At 44.2% G+C, this 23,978-nt stretch overlaps 1 protein-coding gene across 7 annotated transcripts in view; it reads left to right on the forward strand.

The window, feature by feature from the left end:
• Positions 1–23,978, forward strand: part of MYO9A (myosin IXA) — a 1,132,274-nt gene that overhangs the window by 506,431 nt on the left and 601,865 nt on the right. For all 7 annotated transcript variants that reach the window (XM_069222286.1, XM_069222289.1, XM_069222284.1 and 4 more), the window contains one exon: positions 10,461–10,602. In XM_069222286.1, the coding sequence (XP_069078387.1) occupies positions 10,461–10,602 (142 nt within the window). The remainder of the gene's footprint in view (positions 1–10,460; positions 10,603–23,978) is intronic.

A 23,978-nucleotide genomic window follows, 5' to 3' on the forward strand; every position in this document is an offset into this window, starting at 1 on the left:
TCGAGATACCGGCACACAGCAATCTCGGGCCCGAGATAGTGGCTCAGAGAAGATTCGGCACCGAGCCAGCGGCACCAAAACGGGTCGGCACCGAGAGAGCACGACGCCGAAAGTAAAAAAGGTTTTGTCGGAGCCGAAAAAAGCAGCCGAAAAGGTTTCGGTACCGAAATATCCGGCCTCGGAACCGAAAACAAGTTCCTACACTGAGGAACAAGGACTGTCCACACAAATGAAGACACATAGATTTGGACAGGAATTACAGGCAATAGAGCCAGATCACACACAAAGACGGCTCTTTATTCAAAAAGATACAGGGAAGATCAGCACTCTTCCTCCAGTCAAAATGAAACGCAAGCTTGTCTTCCAAGACAAGGACAAACAGCCACACGCAAAGGTGGCTAAACAAGTAACACCGCCACCATCCCCACATCACTCTCCGCAACCATCACCGGTAGCCACTCCACCAATGATGCAATCCCCAACTCATACAGGAATGAGTCAAGATGACCCTGACGCATGGGACCTTTATGACGCACCAGTGTCAGATAATAGTCCAGAATGCTATCCAGCTAAACCATCGCCACCAGAGGATAGTACAGGCTACGCACAGGTGGTGTCAAGAGCAGCAGCATTTCATAATGTCAGCCTTCATTCAGAGCCCATTGAAGACGACTTTCTTTTTAATACACTGTCGTCCACACACAGCCAATATTAGAGTCTTCCTATGCTACCCGGAATGCTAAAACACTCCAAACAAGTGTTTGAGGAGCCTGTTAAAGGGAGAGCCATTACTCCAAGAGTAGATAAAAAATATAAACCGCCACCAACAGACCCAGTGTACATTACACAACAGCTAACACCAGACTCTGTTGTAGTGGGAGCAGCGCGCAAAAGAGCCAACTCTCATACTTCAGGAGATGCACCACCTCCAGATAAAGAAAGTCGAAAATTCGATGCTGCAGGCAAAAGGGTGGCGGCACAGGCAGCAAACCAGTGGCGTATTGCAAATTCGCAAGCTTTGCTAGCCAGATATGATAGGGCCCATTGGGATGAGATGCAACACCTTATTGAACATTTACCCAAGGAGTTCCAAAAAAGAGCACAGCAAGTAGTAGCAGAAGGACAGGGTATCTCCAATAATCAGATACGGTCAGCAATGGATGCTGCAGACACAGCTGCTAGAACTGTCAACACAGCAGTAACAATAAGGAGACATGCATGGCTGCGTACATCAGGATTTAAACCAGAGATACAGCAAGCTGTGCTGAATATGCCATTCAACGGACAGCAGTTGTTTGGGCCGGAGGTGGACACTGCGATCGAAAAACTTAAGAAAGACACTGACACGGCCAAAGCCATGGGCGCACTCTACTCCCCACAGAGCAGAGGCACATTTCGAAAGACACAATTTCAAGGAGGGTTTCGAGGGCAAACCACAGAAGCCACAACCTCACAAACAAAGCCCACTTACCAGAGCCAGTATCAGCGGGGAGGTTTTCGGGGACAATATAGAGGGGGACAATTTCAAAGGAATAGAGGAAAGTTCCAAAGTCCCAAAACTCCTCCAAACAAGCAGTGACTTCAAGGTCACAAATCCCCAACACATAACACCTGTGGGGGGGAGACTAACCAGGTTTTACAAACATTGGGAGGAAATAACAACAGACACTTGGGTCTTAGCAATTATCCAGCATGGTTATTGCATAGAATTTCTCAAATTCCCTCCAAACATCCCACCGAAAACACACAATATGTCAAAACAACATATGGATCTTCTAGGACTAGAAGTTCAGGCATTGCTACAAAAAGAAGCAATAGAGTTAGTACCAAAACAACAAATAAACACAGGAGTTTACTCCCTGTACTTTCTGATACCCAAAAAAGACAAGAGTCTGAGACCTATACTAGATCTCAGAACATTAAATACCTACATCAAATCAGATCACTTTCACATGGTTACATTACAAGACGTAATCCCACTGCTCAAACAACAAGACTACATGACAACACTAGACCTAAAGGATGCATATTTCCATATACCAATACATCCTTCACACAGAAAGTACCTAAGGTTTGTATTCCAAGGGATACATTACCAATTCAAAGTGTTGCCATTCGGAATAACAACTGCACCAAGAGTTTTTACAAAATGCTTAGCAGTAGTAGCTGCACATATCAGAAGGCAGCAAATACATGTGTTCCCGTACCTAGACGATTGGTTAATCAAAACCAACACGCTAAGACGGTGTTCACAACACACAAAATATGTCATAGAAATCCTCCACAAACTAGGTTTCTCAATCAACTACACAAAGTCACACCTTCTGCTGTGTCAAACACAGCAATACTTAGGAGCAACAATCAACACAGCAAAAGGGATTGCCACTCCAAGTCCACAAAGAGTTCATACATTTCACAATGTGATACAGACCATGTATCCAAATCAAAAGATACAAGTCAAACTGGTGATGAAACTACTAGGCATGATGTCTTCATGCATAGCCATTGTCCCAAACGCAAGGTTGCACATGCGGCCCTTACAACAGTGCCTAGCATCACAATGGTCACAAGCACAGGGTCAGCTTCTAGATCTGGTGTTGATAGACCGCCAAACATACATCTCGCTTCAATGGTGGAACAGTATAAATTTAAACCAAGGGCGGCCTTTCCAAGACCCAGTGCCACAATACGTAATAACAACAGATGCTTCCATGATAGGGTGGGGAGCACACCTCAATCAACACAGCATCCTAGGACAATGGGACATACAGCAAAAACAGTTTCACATAAATCACTTAGAACTGTTAGCGGTATATCTAGCGCTCAAAGCATTTCAACCCATAATAAGCCACAAACACATTCTTGTCAAAACAGACAACATGACAACAATGTATTACCTAAACAAACAGGGAGGCACACACTCGACACAGTTGTGTCTCCTAACACAGAAAATATGGCATTGGGCGATTCACAACCACATTCGCCTAGTAGCACAATTTATTCCAGGAATTCAGAACCAGTTAGCAGACAATCTCTCTCGGGATCACCAACAGATCCACGAATGGGAGATTCACCCCAAATACTAAACACTTACTTTCAAATGTGGGGAACACCACAAATAGATCTATTTGCAACAAAGGAAAACTCAAAATGCCAAAACTTCGCATCCAGGTACCCACAAGATCAGTCTCAGGGCAATGCGTTATGGATGAGCTGGTCAGGGATATTTGCTTACGCTTTTCCCCCTCTCCCACTCCTTCCATATCTAGTAAACAAATTGAGTCAAAACAAACTCAAACTCATACTAATAGCACCGACATGGGCAAGACAACCTTGGTACACAACACTACTAGACCTCTCAGTAGTACCTCATGTCAAACTACCAAACAGACCAGATCTGTTAACACAACACAAACAACAGATCAGACACCCAAATCCAGCATCGCTGAATCTAGCAATTTGGCTCCTGAAATCCTAGAATTCGGACACTTAGAGCTCACACAAGAATGTATGGAGGTCATAAGACAAGCTAGGAAACCTACCACTAGACACTGCTATGCAAATAAGTGGAAAAGATTTGTTTATTACTGCCATAATAATCAAATTCAACCCTTACACGCATCTGCCAAAGATATAGTATGATACTTACTACAATTGCAAAAGTCAAAGCTAGCTTTCTCTTCAATAAAGATACATCTGACCGCAATTTCAGCCTACCTGCAAATTACGCACTCAACTTCATTATTTAGGATACCAGTCATACAAGCATTTATGGAAGGCCTAAAGAGAATTATACCACCACGAACACCACCAGTTCCTTCATGGAACCTCAACATTGTCTTACCACGACTCATGGGTCCACCTTTTGAGCCCATGCACTCTTGTGAAATGCAACACTTAACATGGAAAGTTGAATTTTTTATTGCCATCACATCTCTAAGAAGAGTGAGTGAAATTCAAGCATTTACCATACAAGAACCATTTATTCAGAATTTTCTGATGTAATTTTTCTCACCAAATTTAAATGAATGCACAGTACCATTTCTCCTCCTAATAGTCTGGGTTTCAAGCCTGTAGGGTTTGTGAGGAACAGATGTCCATCACAAATCCCAATGCTGAATGTCTTTGGTGCTTGGGGTCCGACCAAGGTTTTGAAGACCTACTCCTCATGCCTAAACGTGCATCCTAAGGCCGTCAACGAGCAGGAGTCCAAGCTCTTTAAGGCCTGAGCGAAGGATGATCAGTGACTCCTGAAGCATTCTCGTCACTGCTCCTGCTTCCCATCTTCAACTCCAGCTGAAAAGAAAAGACAGAAGGAGAAAAAGCATTCAATAGGTAAGTTTCCTTGCTGCTCTCTATCTCCCATAAGACCTTCATCCTCAGAACTGTAGTTTGTCATCTGGACACCGATGGATCCTCCTTTTACCCCTGCTCCTTCTGTGGATCTTGTGCCAGACAGACCTCCATTAACAGACTCTTTGGAGCTGACACCCATCTGTCGAGCCACCAACCCAGACTTAAGCTTTTTCGAAGTCATCATCTCCAGGATCTGACCTGGCTGTGCTCCTCAACACAATGTATTAAAACTTTATGAAGGTCTCAATGTCTTCCTGTGCTCAGTCGGGCCTGAGCTCACATCCTCAGTACCGCACCTCCAGCTCCAATACCTTTGTTTCATTGCTTTGACAAGGTACTCCGCTTCTCAGTGCCGCAGACAATGCTGTTGACGCCACAGCTGCTACCACCATCGCTGCTCCTCTGGCCCCAGACACAACAGAGACAATGCCGCATTCACTGCTGCAGATAGGCACAGAGGTTACTGAAGAGGAGGCTTATAGATAACACGTCCATTAAATATTTGCCACAAATTCCGAACCTGTGACGTCTTTCTCTAGTGGTCACACAGATCGGGACCCTCTTGAATTTCAATGCCTGTCTTCGGCCAGTGGTTTAGATATTTCACCAAAGCAGGATATGGACTTCCCCACTGAAGCAACAACACTGGAAATCGTATATTTGCATGAAGTCATGCTTAACACCACAGAGGTGTTAGACCTGCACTTGCCTAACAACAAAAACAAAGACCAATGTTCTAACTAAGGTACTGCCGCCCTACTCAACCTTTTCTTAATCTCTTGTTCCTTTCAGGGATGCATTTATGAAACCTGTCATGGCCACATGGGAGAAGCCTTCCTCTGCTCCAGTGGTCAGTTGGCGTGTTGCCTGCCATTATTGTTCTTTCCGTGACGATCCAGCTTTTTCTATCCATGCATCTTCGCCAGAGAGCATGGTCATCCAGGTTCCTGTTAGGGGGCCAAATCAGCCGTGCCTTCCTTACATCCCCCTCCAAAAAACGTTTAGAGGCCTTTTCTGCACTGAGTATGACCTTGAAGTCTCAGAACACCAAAATGCCTTCTCGCTTGCCACAACCACGCTTTGTGGGGTATGGGCCAAATGATTTTCTCTCATGTTCCTGCTGAAAAAAGTAGTTTCAGGAAATCATCACCAATGGCCAGAATGCCACCAAACATATCATCAAATCTGAGCTGAACACCGCAGACTCAGTCGCCCCACACCGTGACTACCATCATGGCAGTTAGATGCCATGCTTGCCTGAGGACGTCAGTTTTTTCCAGACGTCCAGGCTAACCTAATTGATCTCTCCTTTGAAGCCATTTGTTTGTTTGGGGACAAGACCGACTCAACGCTGAGCGGTTCAAGGCCACAGGCAGGTCTTTAAGCCTTCAGCTCCCATAACCCTCCACCTCCCAACTTGACTAAGGACTTCCTATCTTTTAGCAAGATTGGACAAGCCTCATCCTTTCCCTCTCGGCAGTACGCATAGGCCCTCCAACAGACACAGAATTACCTCATCAACAATACAGTGGCCATGGTGGAGATAAAGGCTGTGAATCTTCTTTACACCCCTCCTCATCCTCCACCCCGCATCACCAAGAAAGCAAGGCTAGTTTGTTTCCCTACGTCCACACTTTCCTGTTGACTTCCGGCCTGGAAGATCATTACTTTGAACCAGTGGGTCGTGCATATCGTAGAAAAGGGCTGCACCCTTCCCTTTCTTCAGGTTCCACCCCTATCCTACTGCCTCCTCCTGAACATTTAGCCATTCTTCAGCAGGAGATGGCAGCTCTCCTCCTCATAAGGGCAGTGGAGTTGGTCTTGTGGGAGGAAAAAGGTCAGGGTTGTTAGACATGTTACTTCCTGCTGCCCAAGAAGGGTGTCAGACTGTATCTGATTCTGGATCTCAGGAGCTTGAACTTTTTCCTAAAAAAAGAAGAGCCCAAGATGCTGACTCTAGCTCAGTTTCTACTGACGTTTCAGATTGGAGACTGGATGGTGTCACTTGACTTGCAGGATGCATACTTCCACATCCCAATCCAACAATTGCTTTGGAAAGACTTGTGATTTTTGGTGGGTTCTGCACAGTACCAGTTTGTGGTATTGCCATTTTCGTTAACATCAGCGCCTAGTGTCTTCACAAAACTGATGGTGGAAGCTGCCCATCGCAGACGTTCGGGTATCCCAGTTTTCCTGTACCTGGACACCTGGCTCCTCAAAGCCAGCTCACCAGGCAAGGTGTCACACCACTTGTTGTTAACAACATCACCTTTATTAGACCTGGGATTTTTAATCAACAACCCCAAAACTCACCTTTGGCCTTCCCAACGATTCCAGTTCATAGGGTCAATACTGGATACCATCCTCCGTACCTTTCCTCCTCCACAGAGAATCCGAGACAGCCAGGAGATGGTCCCATTTTTCCACCAAGGCACGAAAGTCCCAGTCTAGAGAGCCCTGCGATTGCTTGGTCTGCTAGATTCCTTCATTCTACTGGTCACACATGCATATCAGCTTACAAAGGCCCTGCAGTGTTACTTCTGCAAACAGTGGGGGCGGACCTCTCTGACTCCAGTGTGATTTTCCAAAGTGCTGCATCTGAAGTAGCTTAGTGGGGTAACGAGGCAAACCTTACTCATGGGATGGCCTTCACTCACCCTCTGTCCATGACTGTGTTAATGGCAGAGGCCTCCACTCTAGATGGGGAGCTCATCTGAAGGTCGTGGCCTCTGTTCGGATAAGCAGATGCTTCACATCAGCCTGCTGGAACTGCAGGCGATTTGGCTTTGCTCTCCTCCATCGTGAGTGGGACTTTCCAGATCTTGACAGACACAACTGAGATGTGGTATGTGAACAAACAAGGGAGAGTAGGGTCTCACCTCCTTTGCCAGGAGATGTTGAGACTGTGGTCTTGGGCACAGTGACAAGGGATCTGCCTCGCTGTCAGTCAATTAACAAAGTCTTTGAATTTCAAAGCCAACAGCCTGAGCTGGTGTTACTTTGCCGATCACAAGTAGTGTCTCATGCCGGAGGTAATGCAGGACATCTTTGCCCAGTGGGGTACTCCTCAGGTGGACTTATTCGCCTCCTCTGGAAATGTGCAGGGACAACAGTTCTGTGCCCTCTGTTGAATATTCGTTGAGAGCAGCCTTGGGAGGTTACCGGGGGGGTGGGGGTGGGGGGTGGGGGGTTTAGGTGGGGGGGGGCAACAACGCTTTTCCTTCGAGGTGGAACTCTCAGCTGCATTTTGCAATGCCCCGTCCTCCCTGCTCCCCAATACCCTTCGGTTCTTATGTTCTCAGGAATATTGTCATTCTCATTTCACCTAATTGGCTGAGAAGGGTGTGTTATGCAGACCTTCTGCGCTTCTCCACATAACTCCTGCTTTGCCTTCCACTCAGGCTGGACCTTCTCTCCAAATCAGGAGGGCTGATTCTGCACCTCAGTCTCCGAGACCGCTATCTTCATGTTTGGCGATTGAGCTGGGACAGTTGAGATCTTTTCAACTGCCAGTGGAGGAGGTTGAATTTATCTTGTCTGAGTGTTGCTCCTTCACTAAGTCAGCTTATTCCAGCAGATGGGGCACGTTTGTTGCATGGTGTACAGACAATGGGGTTGATTCCCTTCAGGCCAAATTATCTCAAATGTTGCAATTTACACTTTCCCTTGCTCAGAGAGGATGTGCTGTCTGCACTGTGAAGGATTACTTAGCAGCTTTGTCTGCTTTCTTCTATCTGCCAGGCGAGCCATCTCAGTTTAAGTCTCCTGTTATGCATTTTCTTAAGGGCCTGACCAGTCATCGTCCCACTCCATTTGTGGTTCTTCAGTGGGACTTAAATCTGGTTTTTACTTTTTTGACGAGAACTCCATTTGATCCCCTTCTGAGTTGTACCCTTCTTATGTTGACTTACAAAACTGTGTTTTTGGTTGCTATCACGTCTGCTAGAAGGGTCAGTGAATTACAGGCCCTTAGCTGTCGCTCTCCTTTCACTACCTTCTTTCCAGACAAGTTTGTGTTGTGAAGCAGGGCTGCTTTCCTTCCTAAGGTGGTCACTCCTTTCCATTTTGTCCCATTGATTATTCTTCCTTCTTTTTACTTCCCACCTCACGAAAGTGGAGGAACTGCTGCATCAGTTGGATTCTTGGCGACGGTTAATCGTTTCTCGGATCGTACCAACGAGCTCCGGTCAGATGACAAACTCTTTGCCAGCTACTGTGGTACTGAAAAAGATAAGGCGGTACAGAAGAGGACTCTGCTTTGTTGGCTTATCCTCTGCATCTAGATCTGCTATGCCTTAGCCAAGAAAGAGCCTCCTATAGGAATTAGAGCCGATTCCACCAGAGCTAAATCGACCACTTATGCTTTTGAATTCTCGATTCCAGAAATCTGTAAGGCTGTACCGTCGTCTTCCCTGCATACCTCTACAAAATACTGCTGTCTGAGTTCAGAAGTGGGCAGGGACAGTCACTTTGTCAGGTCCGTTTTGTAGGATTTCCTTGATTAACTATTCATCAACCATTCTCCTGGGCAAAGCATTGCTGTGAAATCAGTTCTACAGGTGAGAAATCCGCAAATAGACCTATCCATCAGGAAACACCTGCGGTAATGATTTTCCTGGTGGATATTCAGTCTGGCTGCAGATTCCTCACTGACCCACCCACCTCCTTGTTTGATAGATGTGCCATAGGGAAAGTTGATAAGATGCCATCTTGTATTTTTCTGGTTCTCTAAATTCTTCATCAATTTCAGTCTGCTATCTCATCTTGAAGACTTGGAAAAAAACAGAGGGTAACTGATGTCAATGCATCAGAGCGGGTGCGTTATGGCCTCTGTGATGTCACTTGATGGCCCTTCCGGTGCCGACCAAGTCCATCGCCCTTTAAGGCAACATTGTTGCTTTGAAGTTTTCCGGATCCAGCATGATGCCTAATGATAATTCTGGAGGTCTGGAAATTACAGGTAAATAGAATTGCCACCAGAAAGATCGTTATTGCAGATAAGTAACTTTTTCTTCTTCACATGTAACACACTGAAAGTATCTTTTAATGGTAAATGTTCACCATCTTGCATACCCATAAAACTTCAATTAAAAAAAATTATGAAGAAGAAATTCAGTGATAGACAATTTTGTAGGATCCTGACTTTGTCATCAGGACATGAACAGACCCAATGTGTGTTTTTAAAACTTCAAAATGATTATTCAGGTTGCAGGCTGGTGATTGAGGGAGGCCCCAGGGCATCTAGAGGGAATCCCCAGCAGAAGCCCCTCACAGCTAGTACATCAGTCCATGTAAGCAGGGGGGGGAGACCAACAAGTCCGTGAACACCAGCCTCAGCACACACCTCACCCCTATATGTCTCTAGTCCGTGCCCTTGGGATCTCGCCAGAGTTGCCACGGAAGCAGGTCGCCAAACAGTTTGCAGCTAAAAGTTAAGCAGAAGGTGACAGAGTATTTATGGTATGTGTCTATATAGAAATGTCAAAGCTGCAGAGTCAGTGTTACAAGTGAGTAAAGACGTCTTTGACATTCATTTAGGTTTATCATGGAGGCATTGCCACTTTCTCTGAGGTTACTGTAAATACATTGCCTGTCTCTTACCACTTGGCTTTGAAGGATGAATTACCCCATCTTGCTGCCATTGCTCCTATATCATTTACAATACTCTTTAATCTGCAACGTTTACCTTTATGCAATACATAATCCACATCTCTCCTTATTGTGATTACTGAACTACATACTAGTTCGTCTTCCTGTTGTGTTTACTGGAGCTTTATCTCTTTCTTCTCTCGATTGGGTTTAATGGGATACAATAACCTATTTTTATCTCTCTTTGCTCTAACAGACGTGCTGCAGTACACTACCCATATTGCTTACTTAAAGGCTTACTTGGATATTGTACCCTTTCCTCTAACCTTTGGGCATACTAGATGTGTAACTTGTTCCTTTTCTTCTTTGGGTTTATTGACATGTATTTCATTAGCCTTGATTATTAAACCTAATGTCCTACAGTGCTCCAGGTAAGAGAGTAGTGCCAGGCTAAATCCCACTAGACTTTTACATAATTGTTTTAAAATATCCTGTCTCCATTTCATTTGTTGCAGTTTTCCTCAGGCTACAAATCAGACTCTCTTGGAAAAGTTTAAACGGCAGCACGAGGGAAATGGTTATATCGAATTTCCAGCAGTGATGGAGCCCGCATTCATCATCAAACACTATGCAGGAAAAGTGAAGTATGGTGTCAAGGTGAGTATCCTGCTTTATTAGAGTAAATCAAACCCTGGTCAAATCAGTTCTCTGAGCACCACCTTCAGTTATGGTGGCCACATATAATCTTTCCAAATCTGCTCCCAGTTCTACTGCATGCTACCCACTAACCTGGTAGAAGCTGTGAAATTATGGCTGCTCTCCTTCGACTGACTTCTGGGTAAGCTGCAGACTTGTTACTCACCCTTGAAGAAGCTCTGTGCTAACCCCAGATTGACTACATTCACATATCTGCATTGTTTATAGGGTTTGCTGGAACAGTGCATCTCATTTTTCCCCTGGTTGAGCTGCATGTGCCTTTTGTATGGCCTTCACGAGGAGTTATCAGGTTGTCACTCTGCGTGACTCCCTTTACTGGTAAGGTGTGCTATGCCCCATACTACATCAGTAGAAAGGCATTTCACTTACTGCTTTCCCAGTTGTCTTTTAACTCTCACACAAATATAAATCTAAAAATTGCATGTTATATTCCTACCCCCCTAGGCTCCTAACTATCGCTTGATGGAACCTGAACTCTTTTGTTCTCCTTCGCTGTAAAGGGGGCACATTTCCTCAATAATAGTAGCACTTTGCTTGTCGCTGCCCTTAGAAAAACTATAAAAATGTTCCCATTGGAATTGGTGTGTTCCACCGTACCCCCAATGGGATTTTTCTCTCCATATTTCTAAAACCTCAGGTCTCATGTATTTGGCTCCTCTACCCCCAATTCTTAGAGAGCTGTTCTCTGACCATCATTGCCAATTGATGAGCTGTTTTTTATTTTTTTTAAATCATGCCCTTCATCGTAAGAAAAATTAAGTTATGCCAGGGGTGCACTTTCTGCGGCTGATGAGCTGACCTGCAACCTAAATGGCATTACCATAAACACCTCAGTTCCTCAGATGTCCCACAGACCTGTCTCTTCTTTGTTTTTCAAGCTATTTATAAAGATTCCTGTCACCAAATGTTTGCATAAGTGTTAATTGGCTGGTATCAATCCCTAACCTAATTCCTTTTCTCTCTCATTAATACGTTATTACTTATTATTTTACACCCTTAAAACCACCAGAAGGCACGTTTCAGTTAATTTTCATGACCGTTTTGAAGTGTCAAAAGGTTTGGTAGTATTTAATCCTGAAAAGAAGAAATAGTCAACCTCAAACTTGTAGTTGTGCTGTCTTTCAGTGTTCCATTTACATTTAGGGTTGTCTCATTGTTGAATTGAGGTTTCACAAGCCCAAGATGCGAATGTTTATGTTGCATAATACATAAAACAATATTCATATTCATATTCATCTATGCCACAAATAAATCCTCACTTAAAAGAAGCATGCGATTGAGCTAACCCAGGCACAAGAGGAAAATATTACTTGCCAGAGCAACATCTGCAAAATTGTAGATGGACACAATTGGTGGTGCACTGTATTGGCTAATGTTATGGCACTTGCAACCTGAATTTTATGTTGAGTCCAGAGCAACTGGTAGCTGCCATTTCTAGAACAGCTAAGTATTGACTTCCACTGCCTTGCTAAGATTCACATGCTTGATTTATTTGCCATTGTTTTTGTAGCCTACTTACCTAATGATATAAATTCCAGCCAATGGGATTTAGAGACACAGAACCCAACTCTCCTCAGGGACTCCAGCTGCCAGATTTCCAAAGCTTGTCAAGAGTAAATAGTTTAGGGATTCTAAAGGTTCAGTCAGATAATTCACATGTGAATCTTTGAACAATACCAAATCTAGAGAACAGTGGTTACAGGCAAGTTGCTTTTTGTACTCCAGCATTAGCATTTTCATAAATTCATGTATTTGAATTAAAACTAAACTAGCAGTACCACAGAAACAACAGTGGTAGACAGGAATTAGGCTCTGTAAGAGAACAGGGTTCAAAGCACTGCCTGTAACACTGGCAAGCATTCAGGACTGTATGTGAAGCCAGTAGTACTAGGTGAAAGAGTGTGTTGTCCTCAAAGTTGCCACTCTTCAGATTTCTTTCAGAGGTTGTCTGGTGAAGAGAGTAGCTGCAGTACTTATTGGTAGGATCAACGGTGACCCCTCCACTTAGCAGCCTGCCCACCTGAGCGTTTGCTGTAGGGATGGAGAAGGCAGTCCATCCTAATAGACCTTGCTTCGGCTAAGCAACACTTGTTATCTTGACCGGAGGCTACTCAAAGTTGGTTTTACTGACAAAAGTCAGGCACAACTTCAAACATCTCTTAACATTGAGAAAGCTTAACGCTCTTTCTTCTGCAATACTTGGCTTCGATAAGAAGTAGATAAATTGACCTGCTCATTCAAATGAAATTTCTAGTGTTATCTTACGTTTGAACCTTGGCTAGCCCTTTAAGTTACTATGTCTATGTAGAAGTTTCTGATTTGTCATCTGCTCAGAAGCATGGAAGCACCCAGTGCCATCTGCTGTTAAATTACAGGAGTTAAGTTCTATGTTGGCATAATCTGGTATACGTTGGTGTCCCACATAGGGCTCTTTGAGGAAGATCGATAGTCCTGCTGATTGCCAGCATCATGAGATGGTATTCTTCCTTTTCTTCACCATCATTATTGTTGTCATCCTCATCATTATCAAGTACATAGGTTGGTCTTCTTTGAGGGTTAGATGGTTACTTCAACATAGATGCTGCAGGTAAAGCTGCACCACGTGGTTAGGCAATGGCAGTTGAGGAGATGGAGGTACAGTTGCAGCAGGCATAGACTTTGCAGCATCCTTCGTGGAACACGAGCCAGTAAAGTATTGAGCAGAGGCTAATATGCTGCTGTGCAGGGAATTCAAGACCTCCAAACAAATCTGGACTAATGAAAGGTATGCCAGCTTTTCAGACCCACTATTATGCCTATAGTGAAGTAAATGTGGAGAATGTGGGAAACAGGTGGCCTTTGTGATCACCATTACATTCTTCATATACTTTCTCATCAATGTCTTCCTGAGGGACATATTCTACCTTAAGCTCACTGAGGCACAGTTGTTGCCTGATCATTGTACTCATCCAGATTGTCACTAACATTAACACTTTCTTTCCTCAGCAATATCGTCCTCTTCAAAGGAGAGTCTTGTAAAAGGAGATCAAGAGATTGAGGTTTAAAATTAATTGCACACACCAGAGGTGATTGTATAGGCAGAGCTAAAGGCATAGGAGAGTCTGATATTTGAGGGGGAGATCAACACCAGTGGTGGTTGGTGACTTTTCAAAGTGCTGGGCATATCAACCACCTGCAGCTTGTAAGTCTGGCTGCGGGTGGTTCATATAAACGGCGAGGCTTTTTTTTTTTTTTAAATTAAAAATAAGTAATATGTAATACCAATCATTTCCTTTATGCAATTTGTCCAGTGCTAGTAGAGCAGGGAAATAAATCACGAAGATGTACAGCAATATGTCTAGATCGCAGAATTTGGTCAAGTGGAAAAACTGAGAGCCAGTTCTCATGGTTCCAGAGGCAGCAGCTTAAGTGCCTCTGCCCAGTATTAAAATATCTCCTTTTAGCCAGCTGCACATAGACTTACATCTACGTTGCCCTGCATTTCCCCTGCAAGCAAGAAGCGGCATTGAGCAGTGGTCCATATGTGTTGTGAGTGTTTTATCCAGTTGTAGATGTTATTTTGCATGCTGCTGTATTTCCTTTTTATGTAAAAGACTGCATGTACCAAAAGGCTTAGAAACAACTAGGAAATGATGACCATGCACACCTGACAAAGGATAGCATGATTTTTCTTCTTGATATGAATGGTTGATTTACACTCGTCGGTGCTGCGCTGCTGTAGATAAAACCCTTGGAGTAGTTTGATTGATACCCGGTGTTGCAAAACCAAGCAAAGACACATGTGCAGGGATAAAACTGGGGACTTGTGACATATGAAGCCAGCCTCATTTAATATGTAATGATAACTTGCTTTCTAAATAGCATTTCAAACCGCACTTTTGGCACTTCTATGCGCCCAGTGCAACAGATAATTACCTGCCTTTTCCTACAGCTGGTCATGCCACAATAAGCTGTAAATAGAACACCTGCAAATAGAAGGTGTTTCTGTTACATAGCTACATGTCTATCATTTTATCTCTGAAGGATAAAAGGCTTAGTAAGCCCTGCCAAGATTGCGGTTGGATTCAAAAACTTAGCAAGCTGTCTGGAAGCCGCTCATGCTAAATTAACATCTGCGTTTATGAACATTTACCCAGTTATCAGTCATTTGACTGTTTATGTAGGAACTCTCCTCGTCATGTACTGTTGCCTTAGTATCTCAGATACCAGTACTATGCAGTGCCACAATTATGTTGTCCACACTGTCAGAAGGCTGCCTTCCGAATCCACTACCTCTCTTCTCAAGGCAGTACTGTTACTCAGATGCAGACACTTAAATCACGTGAGCTATCACAGTTGCACCTTAACGCATGAGGGTCCAGACTCGATATATATATATATATTTTTTGATGGACATTTTTATTGAGTTTATATAACAACAACATAAAGCCCAACAGGCCGAAGCGGAGCTGCGCAAACCAAGCACCACATCAGTCAATAGCATAAAATAGAGCAAAGTCTCATGGTCAGGAAACAACTTTGAGGATTCAAGACAATGCACCTTACAAATGTATATTGCCCCATATCGGCCTCCCCCGCCCCCCTGGTCTCCATCCATTTCCCCACACCTTATCGTGCTTATTGGGACAGCCCCTTGCCTCGTACACAAGATTTTCTTGCTGAGTGCACCAGTCAATTCCCCTACGCCACTTTCCTACTGCTGGAGCTGTCTCTGACTTCCAGTTTGCTGCAATATCCCTCTTGTCCACTAAACAGGCCATTCCGACAAAGGCCCAATCTGCTCTGTTGGAACCCACCCCCTCAAGTACCCCCAAGAGGATGCGCACCGGGGCAGCTTCCATCTCCACCCACAAGACCCTGGTGATCTCCGTGGTCACTGCCCGGCAGTAGGATACAATATGCGGGCAGGTCCACACCATATGGGAGAAATCTGCATCAGGGCCTGCGCATCGCTTGGGGTCGGAGGCCCATTCTATGGGGCCTCGCAGGGGAAAGATAGGCTGCATAAGTCTGCACAACCCGGAGTCGGGAAGTCATGGTTAACATCCTCAGTGCCATCAGGGCATCCCTCCAGTCGTCGTCATCTACTGGACCCACCCACAGCTCCCATCGCCCACGAAGATCGTCAAGGGTCTGTGTTATGTGTGTTGGCAATGTACGATATATGTGCGATACTCCCCCTTTACCCAAGTGCCCCATCAGCGTCTTGACCTCAATGGGGCTCAACTCGGGGAGGACCGTCCCAGTCTGACCATGCACATGCATTGCGTGACGGAGTTGCAGGTATTTGTGGAATTGGGAGTGAGTAAGTGAGGTCTGCTGTTGAAGCTCCTGGAAGAACTGCATGTGTAATTCTGCCCAGACATCTCCAAGCAGTGATATGCAAATAAGGTCCCACTTATGAAACCCCTCAAGTGGTGAGATATCTTTTAGCCATTCTCCTTGCCACAGCTGGGTCTGCTGCGTGAGACGACGCCACCACCCAGTCTCTCTCTGTGCCGCCCTCCACCCCATCAGTACCACCCTCGTCACCTCTGGGAGTTTGCGTGGCAAGGGATCGCCATATAGCATCCCCATCTAACTAGGAAAGCTGAGTGTCGATAGTTATAGTTGGTAGGCGGGGTCTGACCAGCCTCCCCGCCAGTCATTAATCACCAGCAGCTGCATTGCAAGGTAATAAAGGTAGAGGTTGGACATCCCCAAGCCACCCTCGTACACATCTCCCTGGCAAAAGCAAAACGGTAAAAGAGGGCGGGAAATGCACCATAGGAACCGTCACACTGCGGTCTCCATTTCTTTGAACCATCTCCTAGGGATATGGTAGGGGCAGTTCTGGAGCAGATAGAGGTACGCCAATTCAGGCAACAACGCTATTTGCACACCTAGGTATCGGAAGCTGTTGTGTCTGATAGGAATGGTACTCTGCCAGTCTTGGTTCCACTTTACCCGGCAGTCCCTGGCCGGGTAAAGTGGAATCAAGAGAGACTTACTGGGGTTAAGCATCAAGCCAGAAGCCTCGGCAAACAGGTCCAGCAGTTGTATCACTCTAGGACCGCTACTAACTGGGTTGGCTAGGAACAAAAGCACATCATCTGCATATAGTGCGATGTGGTCTTCTCTACCACAAGGCCATGACCAGCCCTCAACCAAGGAGTCCTCCCTCCGGACTAGATATTTTTAATTAGGAAAATGGATCAGCCCAAGCAGTGGCATGTCTAGGGACTAAAATATATATATATATATATATATATATATATATATATATATGTGTATATATATATATATATATATATATATGTATATATATATATATGTTCGATGGCATGTGTAGCTGCAGATACACATGCTGTACACATCCCGCCATCTGGTGTCGGGCTCGGAGTGTTACAAGTTGTTTTTCTTCGAAGAAGTCTTTTCGAGTCACGAGATCGAGGGACTCCTCCCATTTCGGCTCCATTGCGCATGGGCGTCGACTCCATCTTAGATTGGTTTTTTTCCGCCATCGGGTTCGGACGTGTTCCTTTTCGCTCCGTGTTTCGGGTCGGATAGTTAGTTAGAATCTCAGAAAAATCGTCGGTATTGTTTGCGTTCGGTATCGGGTTAGTTACAACAGATCGACACCGACTTTTGAAGAGCTCCGGTGGCCCTTTGGGGTTTTTTCGATCCCCCCGTCGGGGCCTGGTCGGCCCGGCCACGTGTCTCTTCAAGGCTGATGGAACGGACCCCATTCCGCTTCTGCCCAAAATGTCATAACAAGTATCCATATACAGATCAACATCTGGTCTGTAACTTGTGTCTGTCTCCAGAGCACAAGGAGGATACCTGTGAAGCCTGTCGAGCGTTTCGGTCGAGGAAGACATTAAGAGACCGAAGAGTGAGAAGACTGCAGATGGCGTCGGCGCCGACAGGACAAGGGCGTTTCGAGGAGGAAGAAGAAACCTTCTCCATCCAGGAATCGGACTCGGACGAGCTCGATCCCGAAGAAACGCCGAAAACCGTGAGTAAGACGTCGAAACATAAAACTCACGAGAAGACAACAAAAGCCCTGGCGACGCCACCGCCAACAGGCCACGCCACCGCCAACAGGCCATGACTTAACCCGAAAAATAGGTGACTGATCATCGGCACCGAAAAGGGCATGCATGTGGTGAAGTCATCCGACTCCGGTCGAGATACCGCCACACAACAATCTCGGGCCCGAGACAGCGGCTCCGAGCAGATTCGGCACCGAGACAGTGGCACCGAAATGGTTCGGCACCGAGACACCACGACGCCGAAAATAAAGAAGGTTTCCTCGGAGCCCAAAAAGGCGACCGAAAAGATTTCGATTCCGAAACATCCAGCCTCGGAACCGAAAACCGGTTCCTACACAGAGGAACAGGGATTGTCCTCCCAGATGCAAAAACATAAGTTCGGAGAGGAACTTGAATCTGTTGAGCCAGACTACACTCAAAGAAGGCTCCACATTCAAAAAGACACAGGGAAGATAAGCACTCTTCCCCCAATTAAGACAAAAAGAAAACTTGCCTTTCAAGAAAAGGACAAGCAGCCACAGGCAAAGGTGGCAAGACAAACCACTCCACCACCATCAGTGCACACATCACCGGTAGCCACTCCACCACTGATGCAATCCCCGACTCATACTGCAATGAGTCAAGATGATCCTGATGAATGGGACCTTTATGATGCTCCTGTATCAGATAACAGCCCAGACTGTTACCCTGCGAAGCCGTCGCCACCTGAAGACAGTACATCCTACATGCAGGTGGTCTCAAGGGCAGCTGCGTTTCATAACGTCACCTTGCATTCAGAACCAATTGAGGATGACTTTTTGTTTAATACACTCTCCTCCACTCATAGCCAATACCAAAGCTTACCTATGCTCCCAGGAATGATAAAACATTCCAAACAAATATTTCAGGATCCTGTAAAAGGCAGAGCCATAACTCCAAGGGTGGAGAAGAAGTACAAGCCACCACCAACAGACCCTGTTTATATTACGCAGCAATTAACACCAGATTCAGTGGTTGTTGGGGCAGCTCGCAAGAGAGCAAACTCTCATACCTCGGGAGATGCACCACCTCCAGACAAGGAGAGCCGCAAATTCGATGCTGCGGGAAAAAGAGTTGCAGCACAAGCAGCAAACCAATGGCGTATTGCCAATTCACAAGCACTTTTGGCAAGATACGATAGAGCTCATTGGGACGAAATGCAGCATTTCATAGAACACTTACCCAAAGAGTTCCAAAAAAGGGCACAACAAGTGGTAGAAGAAGGACAAAGTATCTCCAATAATCAGATACGGTCATCAATGGACGCAGCAGATACGGCTGCAAGGACAGTAAATACTGCAATAACGATAAGAAGACACGCATGGTTGCGTACGTCAGGATTCAAGCCGGAAATACAACAAGCCGTGCTGAATATGCCCTTTAATGAACAGCAGTTGTTTGGTCCGGAGGTCGACACTGCTATTGAAAAACTCAAAAAAGATACTGATACCGCAAAAGCCATGTGCGCACTCTACTCCCCACAAAGCAGAGGCACATTTCGCAAAACACAATTTAGGGGAGGGTTTCGAGGTCAACCTACAGAGGCCACAACCTCCCAAGCAAGGCCCAATTATCAAAGCCAATATCAGCGGGGAAGTTTTCGGGGGCAATATAGAGGAGGACAATTCCAAAAAAAGAGGGAAGTTCCAAAACCCCAAAACCCCTCAAAACAAGCAGTGACTTCCAAGTCACACATCCCCAACACATAACACCTGTGGGGGGGAGACTAAGCCAATTTTACAAACATTGGGAGGAGATAACAACAGACACTTGGGTACTGGCAATTATCCAGCATGGTTATTGCATAAAATTTCTCAAATTCCCTCCAAACGTCCCACCGAAAACACACAATATGTCAAAACAACATATAGATCTTCTAGGACTGGAAGTTCAGGCAGTGCTACTAAAAGAAGCAATAGAATTAGTACCAAAACACCAGAAAGGAACAGGAGTTTACTCTCTGTACTTTCTCATACCCAAAAAAGACAAGAGTCTGAGACCTATATTAGATCTCCGAACATTAAATACCTACATCAAATCAGATCACTTTCACATGGTGACATTACAAGACGTAATCCCACTACTCAAACAACAAGACTACATGACAACACTAGACCTAAAGGATGCATATTTCCATATACCGATACATCCTTCACACAGAAAGTACTTAAGGTTTGTATTCCAAGGGATACATTACCAATTCAAGGTGTTGCCATTTCGAATAACAACTGCGCCAAGAGTTTTTACAAAGTGCCTAGCAGTCGTAGCTGCACATATCAGAAGGCAGCAAATACATGTGTTCCCGTACCTAGACGATTGGTTAATCAAAACCAACAAGCTAGAAAGGTGTTCACAACACACAAAGTATGTCATAGAAACCCTCCACAAACTAGGTTTCTCAATCAACTACACAAAGTCACACCTTCTGCCGTGTCAAACACAGCAATACTTAGGGGCGACAATCAACACAGCAAAAGGGATTGCCACTCCAAGTCCACAAAGGGTTCAAGCATTTCACAATGTAATACAGGCCATGTATCCAAATCAAAAAATACAAGTCAAAATGGTGATGAAACTCCTAGGCATGATGTCCTCATGCATAGCCATTGTCCCAAACGCAAGGTTGCACATGCGGCCCTTACAACAGTGCCTAGCATCACAGTGGTCCCAGGCACAGGGTCAACTTCTAGATCTGGTGTTGGTAGACCGCCAAACATACACCTCGCTTCAATGGTGGAACAGTATAAATTTAAACCAAGGGCGGCCTTTCCAAGACCCAGTGCCTCAATATGTAATCACGACAGATGCCTCCATGATAGGGTGGGGAGCACACCTCAATCAATACAGCATTCAAGGACAATGGGACACTCACCAAAAACAGTTTCACATAAATCACTTAGAACTATTGGCAGTATTTCTAGCGCTGAAAGCATTTCAACCCATAATAAGCCACAAACACATTCTTGTCAAAACAGACAACATGACAACAATGTATTACCTAAGCAAACAGGGAGGCACACACTCAACACAGTTGTGTCTCCTGGCACAGAAAATATGGCATTGGGCGATTCACAACCACATTCGCCTAATAGCACAATTTATTCCAGGAATTCAGAATCAGTTAGCAGACAATCTCTCTCGGGATCACCAACAGATCCACGAATGGGAGATTCACCCCCAAATACTGAATACTTACTTCCAGAGTTGGGTAACACCACAAATAGATCTATTTGCAACAAAGGAAAACGCAAAATGCCAAAACTTCGCATCCAGGTACCCACAAGATCAGTCTCAGGGCAATGCGTTATGGATGAGTTGGTCAGGGATATTTGCTTACGCTTTTCCCCCTCTCCCACTCCTTCCATATCTAGTAAACAAGTTGAGTCAAAACAAACTCAAACTCATACTAATAGCGCCAACATGGGCAAGACAACCTTGGTACACAACACTACTAGACCTCTCAGTAGTGCCTCATGTCAAACTACCAAACATACCAGATCTGTTAACGCAATACAAACAACAGATCAGACACCCAAATCCAGCATCGCTGAATCTAGCAATCTGGCTCCTGAAGCCCTAGAGTTCGGACACTTAGACCTTACACATGAATGTATGGAGGTCATAAAACAAGCTAGGAAACCTACCACTAGACATTGCTATGCAAATAAGTGGAAAAGATTTGTTTATTACTGTCATAATAATCAAATTCAACCCTTACACGCATCTGCCAAAGACATCGTAGGATACTTACTACACCTGCAAAAGTCAAAGCTAGCTTTTTCTTCCATTAAGATACATCTTACAGCAATTTCAGCTTACCTGCAAATTACGCACTCAACTTCTCTATTTAGGATACCAGTCATAAAAGCATTTATGGAAGGTCAAAAGGGAATTATACCACCAAGAACGCCACCAGTTCCTTCATGGAACCTCAACATTGTCTTAACACGACTCATGGGTCCACCTTTTGAGCCCATGCACTCTTGAGAAATGCAATACTTAACATGGAAAGTTGCATTTTTAATTGCCATCACCTCTTTAAGAAGAGTAAGTGAGATTCAAGCATTTACCATACAAGAACCATTTATTCAAATACACAAACATAAAGTAGTTCTACGGACAAATCCTAAATTTTTACCAAAAGTCATATCACCGTTCCACTTAAATCAAACAGTAGAATTACCAGTGTTCTTCCCACAGCCAGACTCTGTAGCTGAAAGAGCACTACATACATTAGACATCAAAAGAGCATTAATGTACTACATTGACAGAACAAAACTAATTCGCAAAACAAAACAATTATTTATTGCTTTCCAAAAACCTCATACAGGAAATCCAATTTCTAAACAAGGCATTGCTAGATGGATAGTTAAGTGCATTCAAACCTGTTATCTTAAAGCAAACAGAGAACTGCCTATTACACCTAAGGCACACTCAACTAGAAAGAAAGGTGCTACCATGGCCTTTCTAGGAAATATTCCAATGACTGAAATATGTAAGGCAGCTACATGGTCTACGCCTCATACATTTACCAAACACTACTGTGTAGATGTGCTAACGGCACAACAAGCCACAGTAGGCCAAGCAGTACTACGAACATTGTTTCAAACAACTTCAACTCCTACAGGCTGAACCACCGCTTTTGGGGAGATAACTGCTTACTAGTCTATGCACAGCATGTGTATCTGCAGCTACACATGCCATCGAACGGAAAATGTAACTTACCCAGTGTACATCTGTTCGTGGCATTAGTCGCTGCAGATTCACATGCGCCCACCCGCCTCCACGGGAGCCTGTAGCCGTTTAGAAGTTGATCTTGAACATCTGTATATTTGTAAATATATTACTTTAAACTACATTATGTACATATGTATTCACTCCATTGCATGGGCACTATTACTAGCATATACAACTTCTACCTCACCCTCTGCGGGGAAAACAATCTAAGATGGAGTCTACGCCCATGCGCAATGGAGCCGAAATGGGAGGAGTCCCTCGATCTCGTGACTCGAAAAGACTTCTTCGAAGAAAAACAACTTGTAACACTCCGAGCCCAACACCAGATGGCGGGATGTGCACAGCATGTGAATCTGCAGCAACTAATGCCACGAACAGATGTACACTGGGTAAGTGACATTTTCCATATATTTATATTTAAAAAAAACAAGGTTTACAGGGACGTTATAGTTCGGTTCTGAATGTACTTGCACAAAACTGTAGAAATTCAGCCGTTATAGTTAGTTCTTTGAAGTAACTATAACTCATGCCACTGCCATGCATAATTTTCCCCTCAGTAATTGAACTGCTAATCTTTCATTGATATTTTTAATGATGTTATAAATGTTTTTGTGAGTGCCTGTAATATCTGGGGTAATAAGCAGTGTATAGCGAGGGCACGAGTTATAGTTACCTTAGGGTGCGAGGTATAGTTACTTGAAATAACTCTATAACTGCTGAATTTCTATGGGTTTGTACGAGTAAATTCAGAATCTAACTATAACGTCCCTGTAACCTTTGTTTTTTTAGTGAACTTCTATGTTTAAAAAAAATTATATTTCCTAATTATAGTGTCCCTGTAACCTAGTGAACCTAATATACAAAATAAAAACAATAGAAAATGCAAACTTAAAAACCAATTGATTCAGCTGTTTGTTCACTTATTTGGCTGCCCTAAAGGAAGGCAGCTGGTGTTTTCCAAGGAGGCAGGTGGTCGATGTCACTGCTGCTTCAGAGGAGATGAGTGCAGCAGTGCATTCCGTCATAACCGCAAACACCTTTTTACAGACAATTAAATGACATTGTTTACATCAAAAGATGGGTAATGAACCCTAAATGGAAACATGAACATAAAAATAACTAATTTTTAAGGACTGGCATTTGCGTGTCACTCTGAAAACCACGTCATACAACAATGTATTCTTCAGATCAGCGAATGTTTGAGTGGTCAGAATCAGCAGTCTTTTCCATCACAAACACAAAGCTGCTCTAGGTTTCGATTTTCTACACTGAAGGAAGAAGTAGCAAAAGTCAAAATAATCTATAATAGTTGTTTGAAAAAAATAAAAAGCATTTAGTTATAGGAGGTCGGTTCTAAAGAACTTCCAAAAAGTAAAAATTCAAGAAGGTGAGCGTCTCATCCTTGTTCTTTTTTTAATCTAATCTTGGTCTTTAAAATATCCGTTTATATTTTGGGATTGCAAAAGTAAAGCATTCTCTGTGCCTAATTCCTAACAATCCTGCTTTATTCCTTTTTCATGCTCCTAC

This window comes from Pleurodeles waltl, chromosome 3_1 (assembly GCF_031143425.1).
Source record: "Pleurodeles waltl isolate 20211129_DDA chromosome 3_1, aPleWal1.hap1.20221129, whole genome shotgun sequence".
Lineage (NCBI taxonomy): Eukaryota > Metazoa > Chordata > Amphibia > Caudata > Salamandridae > Pleurodeles > Pleurodeles waltl.